Consider the following 26643-nt stretch of genomic DNA (forward strand, 5'->3'; position numbering starts at 1 on the left):
CAAATACATAAAGAACTCTTACAACTCAATAACAAAAAGACACATAACACAATTAAAAGTGGGCAGAGGGCCTGGATAGACATTTCTCCAAGGAAGATACATAAAGGGGCCAATAAGCACATAAAAAGATGCTCAACGTTATCAACGTTATTAACCTTTGGTATCAGAAACACAAATCAAAACCACAATGAGATTTCACTTCACACTCACTAGATCGGCAAGAATCAAAAGGAGGGACGATGGCAAGTGTCGGCTAAGATGCAGAGAAACTGGAGCCCTCATACCTTGCAGGTGGGAATTTAAAACGGTACAGCCACTTTAGAAAACAGTGTGGCAGTTTCTCAAAAGGCTAAACATAAATTTAACATGACCCAGCAATCCCTCTCCTACACGTACACCAAGAGAAATGAACACATATGTCTGCGCAAAAACCTGGACACGTGTTCATAGCACAATAGCCCCCCCCAAAGAAAATACACATATATATATATATTATATGCATAGAAAATATATCAACAGTCCAAATGTTCATCAACCAAAGACTGGATAAACAAAACACAGTATTATCCATTCAATGGAATATTGTTCATCCATAAAAAGGCATGAAGTATAGATACATGCTACCACATGGATGAATCTTGAAAATACATGCTAAGTGAAAGAAGTGAGATGCAAAATGTGTGTGTATCTTTCCATTTGTATGAAATGTCCAGAATAGGCAAATCTACAGAGATAGAAAGTAGGTCAGTGGTTGCCAGAGGCTGGAGGGAGGGAGGGTGGGAGTCTATGGGAATACAGGCACGGAGTGCTTCCTTTTGGGTTGACAAAAGTGTCACAAAAATCGATTCTAAAATCGACTGTGGTAATGGTTGCATAACTCCGTGAATATACTATTTAAAAAAACCACTGACCTGTATGTATCTGTCACACGGGCGATTGTATGGTATGTGTATTATATCCTAATTAAGCTGTTTTTTAAAAAAGGAAAGTGGTTTCATGGGACCTGTGCCCCTTATGCGCTGCCCGTCTGAACCACAAACAAGATCTCTCGCTGCTTCCTAACTCAGGATGTATCTCAAGTCCAAGGCTACTCCTTCTAGAGGAAGATCAAGGGCTGCAGGCATTTGCCAGCCTGTTTCCCTAGCGGCCCAGCATCGTCCCGGATCCTGCTGCCCTGACAGGCGGCCCCACCTGGAGCAGGTGGGAAATGGGCAGGGCATCCCGCATGCCGGGGCTTACCTCGTCCGGGCTGGACGCCTGGTACACGCGGCAGGAGTCCTCGTACTGCTTCTCCGCCTCGGCCTGGTCGGTTACACCGCTGGACTCGTACACGGGGGTGACGTTGTGGCACAGAGCGATGGCCTTGACGGCTTCGTGCACGCGGGTGCCCATGGTCCGCCGCACCTTGGTGGTGAGCGCGGGGCCCTTCTGAGCGGGCGGGTCCTGGGATTGCTAGGAGAAGAGGAAACCAACGAGGAAGATGACCAGAGACACGGAAGGACCTCGAGAGGGAAGAAGAACGACCCTGCGGAGTCGCTGCTTCTCTTTCAGCTGCCCTAACACACGTCACTCTGGGGGTGTCTCCAGTAACACTGCCATGAGGGCGTGCAAGTCAGGGATCCGGTCATGGGCGTTCAGCCAAAAACAAAAATGCAAAATAAATAGAGGAAAAAAATGACAGCTTAGTGAATGTGGGTGATGCTACCTGAGAACTTGGGAACGTGCCTTCCTTGGGTGGTGCTGGGGGCCTCTGACCGAGTGGGGGCCCCATTACACTTCAAGTGATGCTGCTGCTTCAGACCAGGGCGTCCGGACCTCGGCACTGCTGACATTTGAGGGAGATAATTCTCCGTTGGGGCTGGCGGCAGGGGGAGAGTCCTGTGCATAGTGGGATGGCTAGCAGCTTCTCTGGCCTCCATCTACTAGATGCCAGACGCAACCCCCAGTTGCAACAGGAGAACAAAACTGTCTTCAGATGTTGCCAATTGCCCATGGAGACCAAAATCATGCCCAGTTTAGAACTGCTGTTTTAAATGGACATTCCTCTCAGTTTAAAATTGAAGACAGGGGACTTCCCTGGTGGCGCAGTGGTTAAGAATCCGCCTGCCAATGCAGGGGACACGGGTTCGATCTCAGGTCCAGGAAGATCCCACATGCCGCGGAGCAACCAAGCCCATGTGCCACAACTACTAAAGCCCACGTGCCTAGAGCCCGTGCTCCACAACAAGAGAAGCCACCGCAAGGAGAAGCTCACGCACCACAACGAAGAGTAGCCCCCGCCCGCCGCAACCAGAGAGAAAAGCCCACGCGCAGCAACGAAGACCGAACACAGCCAAAAATAAATAAATTTTTTTAAAAAATGAATTCAACAGTATGGACGGGGGCTCTAGGGGGTAACAAGCAACCAAGGGCAGGTCCAGGGAGCATATCAGTAACAACCAGAAAGAAGCCTGGCTGGCTGGACACACTGCAAAATGGTACCTAGAAGTCCACTGGGGGTAGATTTTCAAGAGTAAACTTAAATGTACTCAAGCTTTGCCTTCCACACTGGCCATGGACCCTAACTCTTGTCTAAGAAGCAGTTCTGTTGCTTACACAACCCTCATCCGTTCCTTCATTCATACCTTTCAAAACACAGCTTGGCCTCCTAATGGGTTAAGTTGGGGAAAAGGTTTTGAGCAACATGGTAAAAAGAGTACTGAAGGCTGAGAAATCTGAGCCTGATTCTCGGGTGGGTGTGAACAGCTGTGTGACCTTGAGCAAGTGCCATGTGCCCTTTTCCCGCAAATGAGAGGAGTGGGCTAGGGGGTGGTTTTCACCCCACGTGCTGAGTAGAGAAATCCCGAGAAACCCACTCAGCACCATCAAACGTGGAGGACAAGCAACCCCATACCCATCTGTGTTACACACCGGCTACCATGAAGGCCTAGCTTTGAATAAAGGGTCACTGCCTTAAAATACAATAAAAAATTAAGACCACTAGAAAGAGACCACTTGTCAACAGTCTATGAGTTAGTGTTCAATAAAAAACACTCAGGTGCCCTCCCATGACCCACCTGATTAGCCTCTCTGTCCAACCTCCTTCCTGCCTCAGGGCCTTTGCACTTACAGGACCCACTTCCTAGAACACTGTTTCCCACATCCCTGCAGAACTAGCTCACTCCACCTCATCATTCAGGTCTCCATTCAATGTTTCCTCCTCAAAGTCACCTCCCCTGAGCCCCCTAATCCATGCTGCCCCGTGTGCCCACCCCACTGGGAGCCATGCTTCTACATTACCATGTGTGTTATTGTCTCCACTGGCTAAAACTGAATCCTTTACCTGATAATTCTCCCGTTAGACCATGAGAACAGAGAGCTTGTCTATTGAATTCTAGTACCAAGGGCCGTAGTAACTAGCAAGAGATATTTGTTGAACAAACAAACAACTCAATATTCCTAAGATACTGGTTAGAAGTCCTCATTTGTCATGAACTTTTTTTCCATTTCTAAGAAGAAATAAATATCAAAATTGACCAACATCAGTTCCAGATTTTAAGTCACAGTTTAGGACAAAAGACCTACAATAGTCTTCCTGCCTCTACAACTGAGTCTCGGAAGCTGGAGATGTTTGTGAAGTTACTGAATGCTGTGTTCCATTAAAAACATATTTTATCCAACAGACCAGAAGCCATCCGATCTTTTAGAATGAATCACGTTTCATACCCATGAACACATGGTTGCCCAAAATAGAGAACAGATGGGTTATGAGAAACAAGAAAACGACTTTCATTTAATTTTTTAATACTATTTTTAGCAGTGGCATTATACTCCTCAGGTAATTAGACAATTACTAAATTATTCTGGTCATGGAGGCACACACATTGCCCTGGCTTCCTGCTCTGTTAACCTCTGGTGTCAAGAGGACACGAGTTTCACTTCCAGGCCAAAGGGCACGGCATGGTAACAATAATTAGAGTAATATATCAGAACTACAGTTTAAATGAATCATTATTTGCCAAGTGCTTTTAATCATAAAGAATTTAACTTTAAAATTATAACGAGGACTGAAGATTTACAGAAAGGTTCCCTCTCCGGGAGAGACTAAATCAAGAACATTTTTTCTAAACTCTATAATTTATGTTCTAGTCATGGACGCATGTCTTCATTTTTTTTGCCCACATTCCCCAGCACCTGGACCAAATTATTACTTAACATTAGGAGCAATAACAAGACCTTTGACAAAGTAATTGCTCTGGCTGGCAAGTTTTAGTAACAGTGGATTTGAATGAAAGGCTGAGTTCAGGGCATCTTCCACAAACCTTCGGATTTTATAAGCAATCTGATTCTGTCTACAGAAGTCAAGTATTTCCACTCATATCTCAAATGTGGGATAACACAGAGCTTTGGGGTTTTGCATTCCAGGTGAAACCACACTAGGGCAAGGCAAAAAAGAGAAACAGCCCAGAGTTTTGCAAAGACCTCACTCTCAGATCAAGGAACCATTTGACAACAAACTAGAAAATGATGGTGACTGAACTGGACCAACACCACAGGCAGACTGGTTTACTATCTCCACGTTCATTTCTCTCTCTCTTAAACTGATACTTATCCCACTTTCCTACTGTTTCAGGGAAGAGGGGTCAGAACCGTTGATTCTGAAATTCTCTTTTAATTTGCAAACAAAAGGCTTGTCCACACCCCATGGCAATCCACATATATCATGAAGGCACTGGTAATTACAAGGAGCTCAGCTAGTGTTCCTATTGAGGCCCAGTCCTCAAACATCCTCACATTCCCCATATGGAAGAGTTTCACATTGTACAGTGTTTATCTCTAGCCTCCTCCCCATAGGCCCTTTAACCTACACACATTTCTTCTTACTTAAAAAATACCAGGGGAAAATAAAAACAGATGTGGTATCCACAGAGACAGGTTACAACTCTTTTTTCCCTGGGGGGGAACCACTGGCCCTCTTAAGGAGGGAGGGCAAAATAGCCCCACGTGAGGTCAGAAGTTGGGTGAAGAATCAAGATCTCCGTACACAAAGGCCTCTGACTTGGGCCCTTCGGTGGATATCTCACACCTTGTGATGTTTTGGTCATCCTAGGGCAGCCCAGCCAACAAATGAGATATGGAGATTCAGTGAAAAAAAACAGGCCTCCATTTCTCATTAATAATCCATGGCAGGGACATTTCCCAATGAGAACTCCAGCCTGTATTTCAGGAAACAGTAATACAGAAATTAAATGCCGAGTCACCGTGAATATCCATTTTCTTTCCAAATGCAATGAAAACATCACCCCTTACGAACACTCATCGTGTTACCAGATACGATGGATGGGTTGCAACTGGTAAAAATACACTATTGAAGAGAAGGAATTCCTGTTTCAATAGGCCCCCTTCACTCCCCAAATTGAGCTCAGAGCTGGTAACTCATTAACCTCAAAGGCCCACCTCCACAGAGACACCACTTCCAAGTGAATCAGCTGTCTTACACGCTAAGTGACTGCATAAACACAACGTTTACCGCTTAACAGCACGCATCTTTCCGCACGACAGAGGCAACAAATTTCAATTCGTTGAAACTGAACCACGTATTACACAGGGGTTCTCAACTTGGGAGACTTTGCCCCCCACTGGGCAGCATCTGGAGATAACTGAGGGTGTGACAAAGCAGGTGCCGGGGGAGTGTGCTACAGGCATCGAGATGGTAGAGGGCAAGGGTGCTGCTGAACACCCTACAGTGCACAGGGTGGTCCCCACAGCAAAAAATTATCCAGCCCGGATGTCAATATGCCAAGGCTGAGAACCGGACTTGAAGCCACTGCCACCGGAAAACCGGGGTTAGGGTGGTGAAGCCAGACTGGGCGAATGCTGAATTGGATACTGTCAATTTAAGATTTGGATTTTTCGCATGAATTTTGAGTTTTTTAAGTACTGCATTACAGTATGATTTGTCTTGATGACGGCGTTTTCTTGCCATCTCGATAAGTTTTGCTCCCTGGGTGCAGGCCTCACTCTCCTTAACCCTACCTAGTCCTGGCCCTATTATAAAACCACTAAAAAGGATCATAATCATGACATATGTGAAAAGAAAGAAGCTGGACAGTGTTATTCCAACAGTGGTTCTTAACCAGAAATGCCTCTCTGAATAACCAGTAAAGATTTTAAGAAGTATATATATATATGCTTGGGCCCCTGACACTTAAAGAATAGAGTAGGGCCCAGGCATATATACATATTTTTAAACTTTACAGTTTTGATGCTCAACTCTAGTTCAAAAGAATTACAAAAATATGATGCCTTCTTGTTGAAAAGAAAAAAAGGAACAGAGAGAGAGAGAAACAAAGTACACATCTCCACAGACACAAAGGCAGAGAAATAGCTTGGCATTTTATACACCCAGGTGTTAACACTGGCTATCACTGAGTGATATGAATACAGGTGATTTCAGTGTTTTTTATTTGTACTTATCCATGTTGTTTATTTTTTCTGCAGGAAAAAAAAATGTATCCTAAGAAAGTATTAGGAATTTTTTAAATCAGTAAAAAACAAAGTAAGCTCTGTGTCCCAGAGAAAAACACAACAGACAAAAAATTCTTCCTCGAGAAAACATAACCTTCTCTGTTTCCTATGGATGCAGAAAGCAAGAGGGACACTATCTGGGACACAGCAAGCACTGACAACCGAATGCATCCTGTGTGTATATATCTTGTGCAGGAAAGTAAACCACAAACTCACACATTCACCAACATACTCATTAAAAAGAAAAGGAAAAAAATGCTCAGTAAATTCCAACTCTAACAAATACTAAAACAATATCAGAGACAAAACGTTAAGTGAAAAATCACAGTTCACAGACCAAAATACGTGAAATAATGTGAACTGTGTTTTTTTGAAAAATAAGAATTTACATGTACAAAACAGCCTAGAAGAGCGCTCTTGGTCTTGGGCTTCTCTGATACAGGACACCACGAGGCCCCCACTTCCCACACTCATCCATTTTTTTTCAGATACATATATTAATAAAAGTTAAAGATATTTCCACTTGCTGAGGGGAGCAAAATAAAATAGATGACTACATATTCCAGGTAATAAAGAATATTCGTCTCAAAATACTTTGAAGATGTTGAGAAAAAATTTAAGTACCTTCCACACATGTATATTTAAATTGTATAAATATTGTATTGTGCATTATGAAACAACAAAAAAATTCTAAAATGATACGATAAAAATGAAAACAGCATATTTCACAGAATTAGCTAATACCTCAAAATAACATATACTCAGGGTAAGGGGCACTGAGAATTATAAATTTTAAATTATAATTATGTAAATTATTTAAAATTATAGATTCAAACTGTCATATCTGTCATAAGGGGCATGAAGCGCTGACACGTGCTGCAACCTTGGGGATGCCATGCCAAGTGAAATAAGCCAGGTGTAAAAGGTATTGATTGATTCCCTTCAACTGAAATGTCCAGAACAGGCAAACCACAGACACAAATAGTAGACGAATGGTTGCCAGGGGCTGGGGTAGGGGTGGGAGTCTTAAGAGATCGGGGGTCCCTCTTTGGGTTGGTGAAAACATTCTGAAATGAGATAGCAGTGACGATTGCACAATGTTGAGAATATACTAAAAAACGCTGACCTGTACACTTAATGGGTAAATGTTATGGTTTGTGAATTCTCTCAGTTTTTTTTTTTTTTTTGTGGTACGCGGGCCTCTCACTGCTGTGGCCTCTACCGTTGCGGAGCACAGGCTCCGGACGTGCAGGCTCAGCGGCCATGGCTCACAGGCCCAGCCGCTCCACGGCATGTGGGATCTTCCCAGACCGGGGCACGAACCCGTGTCCCCTGCATCGGCAGGCGGACCCCAACCACTGCGCCAGCAGGGAAGCCCTCTCTCTCAGTTTTTTAAAGATGCCAATAAGTAAATAAATAAGGCAGAGGAAAAAGCATCACATCTCCTTAGCCTGTCATGGGTTTATCTCATAATGTGTTGGCCATTTCCTTGTGGTTTACTTGGGCTTGTATTGATCGTCTGGAGTTTCCCTGCAGGAACCCTGTAAAGCCACCTGCCCTCTTTCCTCTTTACGAGATTACTTTAGTTAAATAACATCCCTAAAACCAGTCACCTGGACACTCATAAAAGACAACCTGAATTTCAATGTTCTGAAAATAAACAATCGTAGAATTCCAACTCCTTTCACAGGACGCCTCAAGGACTGTGCCTGATAAAAGTTCATCTGATATATGGAGTGGGGGTCCCAGGGTCAATCTTAAAGCTATTAGTAAAGTTTAAATTTTGCTGTAATTTTGAAGATGAAAATGAAATGTGAATAGACATTCTAATCTTTTCCTCCTGCACCTCAATGGGTCTCCTGGCAAGCTCTGTTTTGGAGTCCACAAATTTAGACACTGACATTCTGAAAAATAAGGACAAACCTCAGATGTGCAGTAGCTATTCTCAAACTCTGTTTTACTTTGGAATCACCTGGTTCACTTGTTAAAACTGTAGGTCCACGCACCACTCCTAGAGATTCTGACTCTGTCCCTAGCGATCTGAGCCAGGAGTTCCAAATACTCTACCTTAGGAGACACTGTTATAACATCCTATTATTAAGCTCTAAAAGTCAGATGAATGGCTGCAGTGGGCTCGGGAGAATCATCTGGGGTGGTGGTCTGACACTGGATTGTGGGGATGGTTCCACAACTTTGTAAATTTACCTAAAAAAATCATTGACTACTACAGTTAACGTGGCTGAATTTTATGGTATGTATGTTATACCTCAATAAAGCTGTTTAAAAACCACAGGAGACCTTCGTACTTGTCATCACAAAAGTAGTCATGTGTTTACCGCAGGGCTTTTCGATATCCCGAGAGAAGGATGCACGTGGCCTCAGGGGGTGGAGTGTGCACACCAGCCTCGGTCTTTCCCCATCACACTCAGCTGCCTTAAACCCAAGGCCGGGATGGGCAAATCAATTTACGAGCTTCCGCTGAGGAAGGGTGATGAGTTAAGAGTCCATGGTAAGGACTTCCCTAGTGGCACAGTGGTTAAGAATCTGCCTGCCAATACAGGGGACACAGGTTCGATCCCTGGTCAGGGAAGATCCCACATGCCGCAGAGCAACTAAGCCAATGCGCCACAACTACTGAGCCTGCATTCTAGGCCCCACGAGCCACAACTACCGAGCCCACATGCCACAACTACCGAAGCCCGCAAGCCTAGAGCCAGTGCTCTGCAGCAAGAAAAGGCACCACAATGAGAAACCCACGCACCACAACGAAGAGTAGCCCCGGCTTGCCACAACTAGAGAAAGCCCGTGTGCAGCAACAAAGACCCAATGCAGCCAAAAATTAAATAAATAAAAACGAAAAAAAAAAAAAAAAAAAAAAGAAGGGAGTTCACAGTAAGAACTTTTAAGACTTTACACAGTGTTATCTGTGCTAAACCAAAAATGGGCTACAAAAGCTGAACTACACAAATATCCTGAGAAAGGACGGCTTCTGTCAATACCACAAGCTCTTAAAAATACCACCAGCAGTGGGCTTCCCTGGTGGCTCAGTGGTTGAGAGTCCACCTGCCGATGCAGGGGACATGGGTTCGTGCCCCGGTCTGGGAAGATCTCACATGCCGCGGAGCGGCTGGGCCCGTGAGCCATGGCCGCTGAGCCTGCGCGTCCGGAGCCTGTGCTCCGCAACGGGAGAGGCCACAACAGTGAGAGGCCCACGTACCGAAAAAAAAAAAAAAAACAAAAACCACCAGCATGGGCAGGGGTGTGCCTCCTGCCAGGGTGCACCCCAAGGTCTAAGAAGCTGTGTAACGTGACTGTCGGCAGCCAACACCGCTGAGACAGGGCTGAGAGGCAGGCGGGATTCGGCCAGGTGCTGAGAAGCATAACGATCCACACACTGGCCCCTCAAGAGGGGCCCGGGAGGCATTGGGACCGATGGTTCAGAGGGAAGAATATTCCAAGACACAGAAACGAGGCTGCTCACCTTGCCCTGGATGCTGCAGGCAGTGGCGTAACGGGGTGAGCGGGAGGAGAGAGTGAACAGCGGGAGAGGTGGCAGCAGGGGATGCAGGCCTCGCTGGACCACGTGGAAGCCTCAAACCCTGCGACGGGGCTGCCAGTACGAGGGCGATCCTGTGCTCCCAGGAGGGAAACAGGGAAAGCCTGCAGGGGGGTCATGCAGACAGGCAGGCAAGGGAGAGTGTAGTTCCTGCCTAGTGAGCAAGAGGGGATGAAGACGAAAGGCCAAACAGGTGATCTGGCGGGAGCAGGGCCACGACTGAAGGCAGGCGGTCACGGGGCAGGAAGCAGGGGCACTTCCCAAATCCCTGGACGGAGCTAACAGGAGCGGTGCTTACTAAAACAAGAACAGCTTAGAGAAGCAAGTGTACGGAATGCAGGAAAAATGTCGGGATGGTGGGTGCACCGTCCTCATGACCCACAAGCGGTGATGCCAAGTATGCAGGTGTATTCCAGGGTAAAGCTCCCGGTCGGGCCGACACAGACATGGGAGCCATCAGCTTCAATAAGGTGACCGAAGCTGGATAAGAGCGGAACCCCCTAGAGAGTGACACACAGAGCCCAGCACAGACACCACGTCACCTCACAGAGGAAGACGGGTCAGAGAGAGAGAAAGGAACCAGGGGCTGACTGTGGCTTTTCCTCTCAGTTCAACCAAGTCCTAGTGATTTTTTAATAGTCTTAAAGTCCACCTCTGAAGAAGGACAATGGACCATTTGGGGACAAGCCACGATGCCCACACAGGGAGCCTAGAAGAATGAATGACAAGGGCTTCGTGGCTGGTAGCAGGTGATGACGTGACATGGATCAAACAAATTGTTCTCCACTTAAAATCCACCCCCACTTCCACACTATCCCCTGCCCTGCCATTTTCAGGAGATACCCCAGAAATCCAGGTGTGCAGGCTAGCGAACATTCCAGAAAATTAAATGTTGACTATAATTGTATCACAAAGCATTTAGAGAGTCCACCTCTAACTCTTACACAAAAATACATTTTTAATTGGCCTTCTGACTATGGAATCATTATCTATTTGGACAAATTTAAGCAAAACATGGCCTTTTTATTCTATTGCCCCCAAACAAGTGTCATGACACGTAGCTGGTCTAATGCAGTCCATCTTAGCCCTGGGTGTGTCTCAGAATTACCAAGGGATTTGTTTGTCATCTTTCTTTTAAAACACAGGAGCCCAGACTCTCCTGTCCTCTTAATGAGTTAGAATCTCTAGGATACCAGACCCAAGTTAATGTCTTTTGTTTTGTTTTTACTCTGTTTTTAAAACATCACCAGTAATTCTGATGAGCAGCCAAGGTGGGGGACCCGCTGGTCTAATCTTTTAGGACTCTTAGGACACCTACGAGTAATACCTTCCTCTAAAAAAGAAATGACTGGTTTTGAAAAACCTTGTTAGTGGGGGGAAAATCAGGAACAGATAAGTTGACCATCATCTCTGATAATTTCTTCCATGAGACTGCTGAGTTGGAAAGAGATGAGGAACTAAAGCTGATCGGTTATACCGTGATTATGTCACAAGCAGCCCATTAATTATGCTGTTTTGGCTCATAACGGGGGAAAAGGAAAAAGTAAGCACGTTTGTAAACCTGAAGGAAGACCAACCATTAGGTTCTCAAAGTTCTTTCTGGCACCAGTTACCAGCAAATAATTTTTTCTTATGTTTTCCCCAGTGTCCATTAGTATTTCAGTAGATTAACCCTGGGGATGAGGAAGATGGGGCAAAAACCTCAAATGCAGGTCTATTCAAAACGTGAAGGATTAGTGGTTGCCAGGGGTTTGGGAGGAAAGGTGGGGCTGGGGGAAGTGAGGAGTGACTGACTGTCCATGGGTACAGGGCTTCCTTTGGGGCGATGAAGATGAAATTGACTGTGGTGATGACCACACAACTCTGAGTATACAAAAGAACAGCGAACTGTACACTTCTAATGAGTGAATCATATGGTATGAATTCTTCTCAATATAGGTGTTAATAAACATAAAAATTGTTTGGGTATCAAAACAGAAGACTTTACCTGGGTGTAAATACTAAAAATGTGGCTTTGTACTTCATCCATTGAGTCGAGGCCATAGGCCACGGTGCCTAGATGGAGCCGTTTGAAAACCATCTCATTCTGGGTGAGAGTTCCTGAAACACAAGACAAATCAGTAACTGCCTACATCCTGGAGCTCTTATTATTATTAACAGTAATGATAGCTATTTGGCTTTTTTTTTTTCTTTTGAGAGTTTACCGTATGTCACAGGCTGGTTTCAGCACTGCTCCTGCTGGATGAGGCGCCTGTGATATTTTGTCAGCCTGGAATCCCAGAATTTCTTCTGAAAATAGAACCCCAGGCTTCCAGGGGGAGTTATCACCCTCATTCCCTGGGATGGTCCAGTGGGAGCGTCAATCAGGGTGCCTGACCCATTCCATTGGCCAAGAGGGCAGCACGTGACATACATGAGGCCAATCAGATTCTATCTTGAAGGAATCTAAACCTTGAGCAGACGGACATATCAACAGAGGATGAGTCAAGTCAGGAGACCATCCCAGGGGTCCTGATGCGGACACAGCCAGAACTTTCCTGGTTCTTCTTCTTCCTGAAACCTAGTTTTGCTCTGATTTCCCGAATCTTTGCAATAAATTCCCTTTTATCCCATGCTCACTGAATGGTAGAGAGGAAGCTAAAACCCAGGTCTCCCCACTCGGCACTTGCTCTCAACCACTACGACAACCTCGTAACTTGACAGATGTTAAACTGTGGAGCAGTATTTCGAGGTGTGGTTTCAAGGTCAGGACTTGAAGCCAGACGGTCTGAGTTCAAAGCCTGCTTCTGCCACTATGTGCTCCTGACAAGTCACTTAACCACCAAGTCACTTAATATCCCCGAACTCACAACACCGGGGGAGGATTAAGTAAGTGACTATAAATACCCAGAATGGTGCTTTTGTACATAATCAGCAGGAAGTAAGGCTGTGCTGCTATCACCATCATCATCACCGAACAGTCTGTCACCATCAAAAGATGAAGAAAATCAAAGGGCAGCAGCGCGCGTCTCCAACACCTCCAGAAAGAGACTCCAAGCACCTTCTTCGACCTCGAATCCTGCGAGGGCCGCAGGAAACTCACCGGTCTTATCTGTGAGTAGGTAGGAAATCCTCCCCAGCTGCTCGGGAATCGTGCTGGAGCGAACCACGGTCCCGGGGATTTTCGAATCCCTGCGAATCACCCAGCTGTACACGATCTTGCCCATGTCCAGGTTCACACGCAGGCTGTCAGAAAACCAGAGCACACAGGTTAACGGGATAAACGTAAGACTGCCTGTATCTCAACAAGGACTCTAAATGCACATCGTTCGTGCCATAACATCTGGAATCACCCCCTGTAGAAGCACACTGCTGGGGCTGAATCCACAGATTCAACACCACTATCAAATTTCCATGAAGCGATTCTGTTACGGACCAAAATAAAATATAAAAATTGAAGATACTTTTAAAATATCGAAAAGGTAGTTGTTTTAGCCTTATTTAAAAAAAGAAAAAACAGTAGTCCTCTGAGCTAATGTATTTTTGATAGCTTATTCATTTTTTACATTGTGGTAAAATATACATAACATAAAATTTACCATTTAAAGCATCTTAAGTGTACAGTTCAATGATATCAAGTACATTCACATTGTTATGGGCCCGTAATCACCATCCATCTCCAGGACTTTTTCATCTTCCTACACTGAAATTTTATACCCATTAAACAGCAGTTCCCCATTTCCCCTTCTCCAGCCCCCAGCAAGCACCATTCTACTCTCTGTCTCTACGAATTTGACTGCTCTGGGGGTCTCGTACTGTGGAGTCACACATGATCTGTTCTTTTGTGTCTGGCTTATTTCACTTAGCATAATGTTTTCAGGGTTCATCCATGTTGCAGCATGTGTCAGAATTCCCTTCCTTTTTTTTTCCTTCCTTTTTAAGGCTGAATAATATTCCTTTTTATGTCCTATACTCATTTTTTTTTATTTATTTACTTATTTATTTTTGGCTGTGTTGGGTCTTCGTTGCTGCACACAGGCTTTCTCTAGTCGTGGTGAACAGGGGCTATTCTTAGTTGTGGCGCGCTCGCTTCTCATTGTGGTGGCTTCTCTTGTTGCAGAGCACGGGCTCTAGGCACGCGGGCTTCAGTAGTTGTGGCACGCGGGCTCTACAGCGCAGGCTCAGTAGTTGCAGCGCACAGGCTTAGTTGCTCCATGGCATGTGGAATCTTCCCGGACTAGGGCTCGAACCTGTGTCCCCTGCATTGGCAGGCGGATTCTTAACCACTGTGCCACCAGGGAAGTCCCTGAGTTATACTCATTTTTAAATATTTCATTGCAAACAATAAAAAGAAATCTTCAAATTCATTCATAATCCTATAAACTGATTAAGTTGCTAACTATCTCACTGGCTAGCCCTGGCCCATATGCAGATTCAATGCACCGATTTTCAGTCATGTTGTAGACAGAACTTTAAAGACTACAATTATACACAACATTACAGCACAAACACTCTTTTGTTAGCAGTAAATTAGACGTATTTATTCTTTGAAACCATCATCCAGAGCCTGGGGTTCAATCTCCTTCTTCTAGTCACGTTGTTGTACCAAAACCACAAACTCTGCCTTCGGAAAAAGACGAAGTCTAGCTGGGATGATATAAATACACAAAAGAGCAAGACAAAATACAGGGCAATAGATCAAGTGTAAGAGAGAGATTATAAGCACTAGACGTCTGAGGGAAAAAGATATGGCTTGTTTTATAATTATTTACTGATCATTTATTATGGGGAAAAAGTAGAAACAAGCATCCAACAATACGGGTCTAAATAAATTATCAGGCATAGAATACATACTACAGCAGTTCTAATAAATGACGGTGTGCAAGTATATTTGATGTGAAAAGTTATCTGCAACACATCCTTTTGTTAGAAAAAAAAGCGGAGGGTGGGAGTGGATTTTTATGTAGAGCAAATTCTCCTTTTTCTAAAATAGAAAGCCGTCTAGAAAACATATATCCCAAAACATTAACAGCAATTATCACTTAGTTGTGAGATTAGAGATGATTTTTATTTTATTCTTTGGCTACTGTGAATTTTTTTTTTTACTATGACCATCTATTACTTTATTTTATATATATATATGTGTGTGTATATATATATATATTTTTAACCATTTATTCAGCCTTCAAATGAGGTAGGCGAACAATTGTCTGGCATGTGCCACCAAGCTTCCACTGCTAATCAAGCACCGTGAGTCCTGACTCAGGCTCAGAATCCTTCCCAACACAGCACTCCCACCAGTCACCACCAACCTCCTGGGGCTGGTAAATAAGATGAAATCTAAATGGCATGTCCAGTGTACACTGAGACTGGGCAAGGCCAGATCTTTTGAGCAGAGAGTAATTCCAGAAAGGATGGTTCAGGGAGGAACGTGCCCATCCAGTGCTCCGGCCAGAGCGCCGCCTACACTCCTGACCCTGCCTGTCCTTGGTCGTCACTCTACAAAAGGGCCCGGCTCCTTCTCAAAACCGCAAAACCATGACCTTTGAATGAAGAGAGAGAAGCAAATGTCGCAGCGCTTAAACACAAGCCTGTTCTCTGCTTACCTGATGGGAATGATGTTGGAAAACAAAAGGAGGAAGCGGATGATTTGTAGGTACCAACGTCCGGCGAAGTGCTGGAGGGCGACCATGACCAGAGACACCACCACCAAAGCTCCAAAGAGGATCTTTGTTAGACAGTTCACTTCCAGGTCAAACAGGCCAATCTGTGGGACAGCGCACAGAGCGAAGCTTGTGATTAGCTGGTGCAACCCACAGCCCGCCCAGAGAACTGGTCCTTCCCCCATGAACACCTCTACCTCGGGCAAGACCGTGGGCTCCATGGATCCCCACATCTTTGGGTGAGAACGCTGGGCTCCACAGGCTAACAGACATCCAAGGGACTTCAATGAATCCGATTTCGATTTTTTCTTAATGAATTTAGATTTAGCCTTGGAATCACATAAGTGGGTTACTGCTGCCTTCAGCGATGCTGTGCACTGCGTGGCCTCTACCGTCCTACACAGCAGCCTGTAGAATCACTCAGTCCTACAGCTCTGTGCAGCGCACCACGCACTAATTCCCTGTGGCCGGGAAATTCGGGGCGCACGCCACTGGTGGCCCCTGATTTTTAGGTGCTGCATTCATGAACGTGAGTATTTTAATGACTACATGCTTGTTTTAATGTATATTCTTTAAAAATGGAACCAGCACATGAAACCCATCACTTCGCAGAAACATGGCCCCGGATACAGCTAAAACATCAAATAGGGGACATTTCCAGTTGTAATAACGATGGTCGTCATGGGGGTTGTAATGGCAGGGTGAAATGACTGGCATCTGTTCACAGTACTGACAAAGAAGACCACTCTGCAATATTCTGACTCTAAGAACCTGGGGGAGGGGTGGAGCTGGGAGGGAGGGTGCTGGTGGGAAGGGAGCAGCAACAGGGCCATCAGGCAGACCGCAGAGCTGACTCCGCTTGCCCTGCCACAGCAGCTCAGCGTGGGTTTGAAGCCAGGTCTACACAGCTTGGCCAGAGCGTGGTCCTTCTCCAGGCCATTTCTCCTCTATAAGATGAGGCTGCAGAAGCACCTGTGCTCACAGGCTGGCGTAAGGATTAAATGAGGTGCAGTGAAGGATGCCGCACAAGACGTGGCAAACAGTAAGGACTCGTCAGTTCATTTTAAAAGCTTTTAAAACATTATGTATTCATTTACAAGCAGTCCTTGTTTAACTGCCGTGAGCTTAGCAGACACTGAGGTTTTTTACAAATTGAAGGTGTGTGGCAACCCTGTGTTACCAGAGGATAAGTTAGTATTTTTTAGCAATAAAGTATTTTTAAATAAGGTACGTACATTGGTGTTTTTGACATAATGCTTTTACTGCACACTTAACAGACTACAGGATAGTGTAAACATAACTTTTAAACGTACTGGGAAACCGACAAATTCGTGTAACTTGCTTTGTTGTGATACGCACTTTACATGGTGGTCTGGAATAGAACCATCACCTCTCCAAAGGCTGCCTGTACATACGAACACATATTCATGTACTGTGCGTGTGTATCTATATATACACACGTACCTATGCACATACACGGACGTGAAAAGATAGTCTGTATAAATGAAGTCACACTGTCAGGGGTTCCTGTTTTTAAATCTAGCTTCTCACCCCACCAACACCAACCATCAAACTACATCAGGTGAGAAAGTTCTGGCAAGGAAACACATCCTGTGACTCTGTACGCACCTTACTTCGAGGATTTGAGGTATTCATGACACTCCGGAGTTCTCTGCCCGTGTAAAGAACAACACCCACAATAGTACCTAAGGTGAGAAAAACGACCCAAAGAAATGTGAGTACAGACAGGCAGGCTTACAGACAGAAGAGTCCTACCCGCTTGAGGAGGAGATTTTCTCAAAGCGGTATCCACACACTGTGAGATGCTGCCAAGTTTACATCGGGGCCGACCGAGACCTACGTCCGCACTGAGGGTAGCAAAGCCCCTAGCCACATGTGGCCATTCACATTTAAATACAATTAAAACGAAATAAAATACAGTCCCCCATTTTCACTAGCCACATTTCAGGTTCAACAGCCATATAAGGCCAGTGGCGGCCATATAGGGCAGTGAAGACACAGGACATTCCCCCTACTGCTAAAAGTTCCACTGGTCAGCGCTGGCTTGTGGGGTCCGGCAGCCTCCGATAGCAGGAAAGGTGGTAGAGACTTCCAGAGGTGCCTAGACCTTCATAAACAATTATGGAAACCTATGAACGCACCCCTCTTATCGGAGCACGTTCTTCCCAGGGAGTCTGATTCCTTTCGGATTCGGTGTGTAACTAGAACATTTGGGGGATGTCTGTCCAGATGACAGTTCTTTCCTGAGAACTTCCCCACCCCCTCTTTTCCATCCCCCCAGCATAATTAAAAATAAAAGATATCAATTCTTGTAAATAATTTATAGAAGAAACACAAATGACCAATTAACATTAGAAAAGATGCTTCATCTAGTGAAACACCAAAGAAATGCCAAATAAATCACTTTTACTCCCATCCTACTAATAAAAATTCAAAAGACTGAGAACATTCCGTGTTAGCCAAGAGGTGGGGGAATGGACTCTGTCATGTACGCTGTTGGCTGAGGTGTCCATTGGAATAGGAAGGAAAATTGGCAATATCTATCAAAAATTTACATTTGTCTCCCCTTTCCAGCGTGTGCCAGGAAAACACTCCGCACAGCAGGGAAGACGGACAGTCAAGAAGGAAAGCAGGACACCGGTAACCACGGAGAGAGGTGGGTACCACGGAGAGAGGTGGGTACCACGATGAAACGAGCACAGAACAGACAGGAGGGGACCGGGGAGGTTGCCGGCGTGTGCTGGGCGGCCAGGGACGCTGTCTCTGAGTTGAGGACATCTGAGCTGAGACTTGAAACATGAGAAGGGGCAGCCCTGCCAAGCGCTCAGGAAAGACCCCAGGAATACAAACAATCTGGTCTCTCTGCTGGATAAAGAAAAGCCCTAACCTTCTCTCTGCTGGCCCCTCACTCTTGGAACACCAAAGAGGTTTAAACAGAGTTGGTAAAAGAGCCCAACCCCAGACGAAGCGCTGGGGCTGTGTCTCCTGGCGGGAGTCACTGAGGTCCCCCACGACTTGATGCACACAGCGTTCTGCACAGTGCAATTCCCTTCCAGAGAGGCACTCAGCAGATGGCGGGCCGGGGAGGGCGCCTGCCCACTCCTGGGCAGCTGGCAGCTCCCGCGAGCGCAGGCCCATCCCCCCAGCAGATGGTCGGACGGTGGGAGCTGAGCCTGGGCCGAGTAGGGACAGCCGCATGGCCGTGGCACTCATCCCGGGGCAGACGTGGGTTGGTCTCAATTCCCAACATCCAGGGTTTGAGACGGTCCTAATATCAGGGGCCCCCAAGGGCAGCGTCCCCCACTTGGCACCGGGCAATCTCCACGCCTTCAAAGGCTACTGGAAATGCCCTTCCCTGCAACACCCCCTGTGCCCAAAAGCAAAACTGTCTCCAGGAGATGCGAACCCTGGCCTCAGCCACCCCGAGGGAGCACACCAGCAGCACAGAGCTGCACTGCTTTGGTCTGCTCAGTGCTCTAAAGGTTTTGAATTAGGTGCCAACTTTTCAATGCAGAAACTTTCATATAAAGCATAGGGATTTCCGGCTTCTTCTGGAAAATCAGAAGACCTGGTGCCACTGGCTGCTCGGTCCTCACTGTGCCACCAGCAGACGTTGAGCCCGGCCACTCCCTTTAGCCGGGCCCCTGCTCTCCGCTCATCACGGTCCCCACGTAGCCCCTGAAGACCTCCCAACCCGTGCCCCTCCACCCCCCAGACCTCCGACCCCTCTTTCTAGGCCGTGCCCGCTGCGGTCGCCCCTCACCCTCGCCACTCTTATCCTCACTCTTACCCTCTGCCCCCTGCCCACCATGGCAGTCGTCTCCACTGCTGGCTGGGGTCTCCCACCGGCCAGGCTGCTGGGGTCAGGTATTTCCCCAAGTCCTTCGGAACCCTCCAGAAGAGGGTGGTGCTGGGGTCAGATCTACACTGTGACTCCTCTGACCCCATCCACAACAAGACGAACCATGAACCCCAGAGAAAGAGTGTTCGACACATTTACAGCAACTACACGCCGTTCTGACGTTCGAGCCTGCAACCCCGGGACAAGCCCCAAGGAACAGGGTACAGACCAGCTGGGCATTATCAGACGCACGCGGCGTGACCTGCATGCTGGTCACACACAGCAGGGTCACAGATCCATCTGCTACAGATTACGGGTGGGGCCAGGGGGACAAGAAACTGGTCCCCCTCCACAGAGAGTCTGAGAAGAACTGGGATCCATAATATCCAGGCTCCTTCTCTGCCAGCACCTCCCTGGCCTCCCCCATCCCCTTCCCTATCTTCGCCCCAGTGACTCCTCAGCAGCACAGTGTGGGGTTACCACGGCAACTGCATCCTCTACAGACTGATGCCAGCCAACGCAGCTGGACCCTTAGCATTGCCTGGCAAGCTTTTTAATTCTTTAAATTTCCAACTGATAACAGCGGAGTGACCAAGGCACAGGCGTTAGATTCTAAAGGGAACAGAGAAGTGAAATCTCATATAATTAAGATTACTCTTGATGGCTGCTCCTGGAGTCGAGCCCCAGGAGGAAATGGCTTGCATTTAATGCCGAGTTTACATCAGAAGCAGAGTGCGGTCAGACATCTACTTGGTGAGAAGCAGGGGAAACTGAGGCCAGCTAAGGAAATGGTAACTGCCCAGCTCCTCAGACTCATTCGAAAACATACGTTCACTGAAGGGCGTGGCAAGCAGTGCCACTGGATCAGGAATCACCACTCTCTCTCCCTTCCCACATCACCAAACACAAAGAGAAGAATTCAGACAAGTGGAAAAATGCATATTTTAACTTCACAGTACATTTCTGATGAACTGTTTGAAATCTTTTTTCCATCTTCAAGATCCCAATTTGCCTTCCATTCTCCTCCTCCCAGGAGATGATCTCTCCAAGGCTGTGTGACCTTAGGCAAGTCGCTTAACCTCTCTGAGACTCAATTCTTCATTCCATTAATTGTCCTCATTTAATGTTGTGAGACCAAAACAAGAGAACAGAAGCAAAACACTTGGAAAATAAAAAGTGTCTGATAAATAAGACTTATTACTGTTAATCTCTGAAATTGAGGCTGAGAAGCTTCTTCACTCATACCCTCCACCCTCCAAATTCCCCACGTTTTCACTAAATCACTTTCCTTCTCACTGGTTTCAGAGGAAATCCAGAGAACTCACTCCCACTTCCTCCCATCTCCTCTGCAATTTATATTAAGTTTAGAGTAAGTTATAAACCCATGAAGGTGGAGACAAGGGTCTTCTGGTATACCACAGCACTAGGACCTAGCAATGGAGCTTGGCATTATTATAAATAAGTGCTCAATAAAGGTTTGCTGCATGGAAAGAAGGAAAGCAGGAAGGAAGGAAAGAAGAAAATTACCAGAATGAACACTAGACATGTAAACATGTATTTCTTATCGAATATTATCAAAACCAGTGCCTAACCAAACAAACCGTCAGTCAGCCCTACCCCACCCACCCAGAAGTAACCACTACCCTGACTGCAAGAAATGAAGTGTGCACTGTTCACATTACTGCCTGGGAAGGAGACGGGTATGTCACAGGCATCCTTGAATTTCAGTCCTGTCTCTGCCAGGTGCAACATGACACAGGGCTTAAACCCACTCTGGGGCTTCCCTGGTGGTGCAGTGGTTAAGAATCCGCCTGCCAATGCAGGGGACACAGGTTTAAGCCCTGGTCTGGGAAGATCCCACATGCCACACAGCAACTAAGCCCGTGCACCACAACTACTGAGCCTGCGCTCTAAAGCCCACGAGCCACAACTACTGAGCCCGAGTGCCACAACTATTGAAGCCCGCGCACCTAGAGCCCTTGCTCCGCAACAAGAGAAGCCACCGCAATGAGCCCACACACTGCAACAAAAGAGTAGCCCCCGCTCGCCGCAACTAGAGAAAGCCCGCGCGCAGCAACGAAGACCCAATGCTTAATTAATTAATTAAAAAAAAAAAAAAACCCAGTCTGTTCTGATTTCCCTTAACACCTCTCTCTGCTCCACCTGAAGAGATGGGCGTTTGACACAGGATGTCCCCCTCCCAACGTGCATGCTTTATCATGTGACATCTCTGTTTCCCATCACACTGTCTCTTTACACAGGGCCACAAACACAACCTGGCACAAGTGTCCGGAGCTGGGGTTTGAGCTGAGATAAGATCCCTTCGCTAGCTAGTTGTCCTAACTTTACTCCTTAAACCAAGATGAATCCCAGATGGAGCAAACATTTTAATATAAAACCATATAAACACTCCAAGCAAACATTGATGTACTATTAAAATGGTAGAGCAGGGAAGATTTTTCTCAGCATGTCACAAAAACCAGAAACCATAAGGAAAAAACATCAATAGGTCTGCCTATATAAAAATTTTAAACTTCTGTGCCAAAATACGAATGAGGTCACCTGGGAAATAGTAATTGCGATGAAGGTAACAAACAGAAGGACAATATCCTTATTGTCCTTATAAAGAGTTCTTAGAAACCATTTTTTCAAACGAACCCCGCAACAGGAAAACGGGCACAGGGCATAAACTGGCAGTCCGTACATATATTTTGAGGAATGCAAACAAACCGTAAGTATGAAGAAAGTTGTTAAACTTTACAAATTATTTTTAAAAGGGAAATCAATATGTTAGATATTTATTCAGTGTCTATAGGTGGGCAAAAATTTTAAAGTCAAACAGAACATGGTGCTCGTTAAGGTACATTTATAAGATTATCAGAAGAGGGAAGTTTGCCCTGCGAATCAAAATGTACAATGTATACACCCTTTCACTTAGTAATCCCATTTCTATGAAAATGGTGATGACATCAACATTGAGAAATTCTATCCGGAAAAACCAACCAAACAAAGCATATCACAGACAAAAACAAAAGACAAACAATAAACTGTGAGAAAATGTTTGTGACTGATGAGAGATGACAATTCGAGACCCTTTCTTCTATAAAGCATTCTTACAAGTCAATAAAAAAAAGAACCTAGAAGGAAAGTAGATAGACCAAAATATTAAGAAAGGTCTTACATGCGAAAAGATGTTCAACTGTACTCACAAATAAAAATAAAAACAAAACAAAATATCATTTATCACCTAACAGACTAGAGACAAATGAAAATAGTAACCTTTAGCTCCTGCATACTAAATACACCACAAGAATTTTTAAAAGCCACGTGACATATTTATGGAATCTAAAAAATAAAACTACCTAGTGAATATAACAAAAAAGAGACAGACTCACAGGTATAGAGAACCAGTGGTTACCAGTGGGGAGAAGGGAGAGGGAAGGGGGAGGGGCAAGACAGGGGTAGAGGATTAAGAGGTACAAACTACCATGTATAAAATAAATAAGCAACAAGGATATACTGTACAACACGGAATATAGCCAATATTTTATAATTACTGTAAATGAAATATAACCTTTAAAAACTGTGACTCACTACACTGTAAACTACCTGAAACTTATATAATACTGTACATCAACTTACCTCAATTGAAAAAAGAAGAAATTTTGAAAAAGAAAGAAAAAAACAGATAAATTGGATGGGGGAAAAAGGATATGAGGTTTAGGCATCAGAAATGAGAAACTCTTACAAATGATTAAGAAAAAGATAAGAACCATAACAAAAAAATGACTAAAGGACACACAAGTAACTGACAAAGGAAGAAACAAAACAGATATATGCAAAGATGGCCAACCTTCCCGATAACCTAGGAAATGCAAATTGAAACAAATTTTTTCAGTCAAATTATTAAAGATTAAAAAGAATAACTAATTACTTGTTAGCAAATGACTTCAAAGTGGAGAAAAGCTGGTGAGGAAGAGTAACAAGTTCAGAGAGACTTGGGTGGACAAGTGGCCAGGAAGAGGCAGAGGTGAACAGGCTGCTGCCGGCCCTGGGTGGCCATGGCCATGGCCTTGGTGTGGCCGGGCAGCGGGGCAGTGCAGAAGACTAAGGACCAATTTCTTACATCTTTAGTCACCAGGGGAATTGAGAGACAATCTAGATTGTGCTCCAAATACAGGCTGCAAGTGGAAAAACAACATGGCAAGAAACGAAAAGGGAGAGTTCATCTCTGTCCACTGGCTTTAAGTGAGTCTGTGGATGGCAGCCTGTGTGGAGTCTGTGCTGGTCATTCCCCCTCCTTGTCATACAGCATCCTGACTGAGCATCTGTTGTACTAAAGAACCACAAAACAGCATCAAGCAGAGGAAAATGGGTTGGTAGGAGAGAGAGGGGGAAAAAAATGGATTCATCCCATGGTAAAGACAGAAAGCTGCCAGTAGTGGAATTACGTTATTAATAGCAATATATTATTATATAACATATATAATATGATAATAACAGCTGCACACTGAGTTCTGCTTCTGGGGCAAAGTGCCTGGGTTCAAGCCTCAACTTTGCCTTTCATGTGCTGTGTGACCTTGGGCAAGTTACTTAACCTCACTGAGCCTCGGTTTCCTCATCTGCAGAATGGGGACAATACTAGCACCTGCCCGCATGGTACTGTTGGGAGGATTAAGTGAACCACGTAAACACACAGGGAAGGGCCCGGCCCAGTGCCTGACAGACTGGCGGCCCCACTGCTATCACCCCAGCCGCTGCAGGCTGTGCTCAGCCCCTGGAGCCCCTTCTGCTCAGCTTCATACCAGTGTTCAAATCTTTTCCTCCCGCACCTCAACAGGTCATCTTGCAAACTCTGTTTTGGAGTCCAGAGGTCCAGAGAATTTCTGTGTCATCTTGGAGTTTTAAACACTGAGGCTCCATCAGGCCCGTGGCCCTGGCGTGCACACCAGGGCAGGACCGGCTGGGCAGCCCTCACGGGCACAACTTCCAGCCCGAACACCCAGGCTGACCCAATTTCTGGTACAGATTAGGACGTCAATCTCAAGTGGCAATTAAGGGCTATTCCCAGAGCGGACACTGTGGCCGAGTCCACAGGCCAGGGCGGCTTCTCCTCCACACGTCTCCGAACGTCCGAGGGGCAATTACATGGCCGTTTAATTCCCCGGCGGTGCAGGAGCAAGTGGAAAACACCATCTGACTGACAGCTCATTTTCCCAACTCACATATGATTATTCTCATTACACGAAAGGATTTTCTTTCCTTTTCAAATTGTTAACACATTCCTCCACAGGAGCGCCGTACCTGATGCGGTGACTGTGCCCGCCCAGAGCGCGTTCTCTACGCTCAGGCTCTCGCTGATCGGGGCATCGCTGTCCTCCTGCAAAAGAACAAGCGGACACACGCTGACCCACCAAGGTCTGGGCCGGACCCGCTGGCTGTCTCCAGCCTGCTCTTCACAAGAAGGGAGGAGAGGATGACCCCCGTTTGGAAGCCAACAGCCCAGCTGGGAGAGGCAGGCCAAACTCATAAACTCCTATCCTTGGCGTTCCCGCCGCAGTGAAAAACAATGGTTCACGATTTAAGAAATGCAGGCTTCTAGCACCAAAGAAACATTTTACAAGGTAAGAGCTAAAATGTAGAGGCAAATTGAACAGAAACAGCCCTTTGCTGGTCAGTCTTCGGGCTTCCGGAACAAGAGCAGGAACAATTCAATTTGGGTTCTATAAACCTATTACCCCACAGGTCTAAAATAATTCAATTTCTATTCTGAAAGGCTGGGACGTGGCTTAAAAATTATAACCCTGGCAGATAGGACTTGGAGGAATTAAAGAGGACAGGGGCTCACATGAAAGAGACAGAAAGAGTAACTGCTTTCAGACACCAGAGTTAACGTTCATTACAATAACACTGGCTCCAAGCTGTCAGGTGACTCGAGCTGTTCAGAGGCTGGAAGAAAATCCCAGTGGTGTTGATTTTACTGAGAAGCAATATGTCAGCTTTCAAGGTGGGGCCTTCTGAAGGGAACGTCACCCCACCTGGCACAAAGCAACTCCCTGACAAACACCTGTCAGCACCGTGCAGCAGGTCCTCACCCCAGACGTGCGCCCCGCCAGGCCGGATTCCGCGTCACACGAGGCTTACTTACTCTAGTGAAAGTCCCCACAAAGTTGTGAATGTCGATGTTTGGCTCCTCTGCATACACGTACGATCGAATCTGAAGAAGGTCCTGTTCAACGGGGGTGACATTTTGGAGGTAAAACGAAGTCACTGTATGATTATAAAGGGATTTCAGGAAGCATCCACTCTTTTTCCAAAGCAGGTGTATTTTCCAAACAGCTCTCAAAACCACAGGGCAGGTGGAAAAAAAGAGGGAAACCTTCTGGCAAGTAAGTTTAAGAGTCACTACCTGTAATATCCCAAGACACACTGAGACCCTAAAGGGAAGGTTCTGTGTTTCTCTGTGTTTACCCAGCATTTCCAAAACTAAGTGACAGTGCAGATCCCCCTCTGCGACACTCTGGTTTACAAGAGTTGTTCATACCAATCAAAACACTCATTAGGGAGGGTAGGAGGGAGACGCAAGAGGGAGGGGATGTGGGGATGTATGTATAGCTGACTCACTTTGTTATGCGGCAGAAACTAACACACTGTTGTAAAACAATTATACTCCCATAAAGGTGTTAAAACAATTTTTTTTAATAAAAAAATAAAAGGAAAGAAATTCTGACACTTGCTCCGGCATGGATGAATTGTGAAGATACCATGCTAAGTGAAATACGCCAGTCACAAAAAGACAAATACCATAGGATTCCACTTATCTGAGGCAGCTACAGTAGTCATACTCATAGAGAAAGAAGTAGAAGGGTGGTTGCCAGGGGCTGGGGGAAGAGGGGGAACCGGAAGCCGTATTTAGCGGGTCCAGAGCTGCAGGTTTCCATGACGGGAGTCTGGAGATGGATGGTGGTGATGGCTACATAGCAGTGTGAATGTCCTTAACACCACTGAAGTGTCCGCTCAGAAATGGTAAGACGGTCAATTTTATGTATATTCTGCCACAATAAGAAAGATGGGGG

At 45.8% G+C, this 26643-nt stretch overlaps 1 protein-coding gene across 4 annotated transcripts in view; it reads right to left on the reverse strand.

Annotated features, from left to right (window-relative positions):
* ATP9A (ATPase phospholipid transporting 9A) overlaps positions 1 to 26643 on the reverse strand; it is a 134249-nt gene that overhangs the window by 52418 nt on the left and 55188 nt on the right. For all 4 annotated transcript variants that reach the window (XR_002647972.2, XM_022597704.2, XM_022597706.3 and 1 more), the window contains 7 exons: positions 25716 to 25796; positions 24872 to 24947; positions 17335 to 17411; positions 15649 to 15809; positions 13146 to 13288; positions 12051 to 12163; positions 1240 to 1452 (listed from right to left, as the gene is read on the reverse strand). Coding sequence is in view for 3 of the 4 variants with exons in the window: in XM_022597704.2 (XP_022453412.2) it covers positions 1240 to 1452; positions 12051 to 12163; positions 13146 to 13288; positions 15649 to 15809; positions 17335 to 17411; positions 24872 to 24947; positions 25716 to 25796 (864 nt within the window). In the remaining variant the exon portion in view is untranslated. The remainder of the gene's footprint in view (positions 1 to 1239; positions 1453 to 12050; positions 12164 to 13145; positions 13289 to 15648; positions 15810 to 17334; positions 17412 to 24871; positions 24948 to 25715; positions 25797 to 26643) is intronic.

Source organism: Delphinapterus leucas, chromosome 15 (assembly GCF_059928025.1).
Source record: "Delphinapterus leucas isolate spDelLeu-1000000601 "Yukka" chromosome 15, BTC_Dleu_Yukka2, whole genome shotgun sequence".
Classification (NCBI taxonomy): Eukaryota; Metazoa; Chordata; class Mammalia; order Artiodactyla; family Monodontidae; genus Delphinapterus; species Delphinapterus leucas.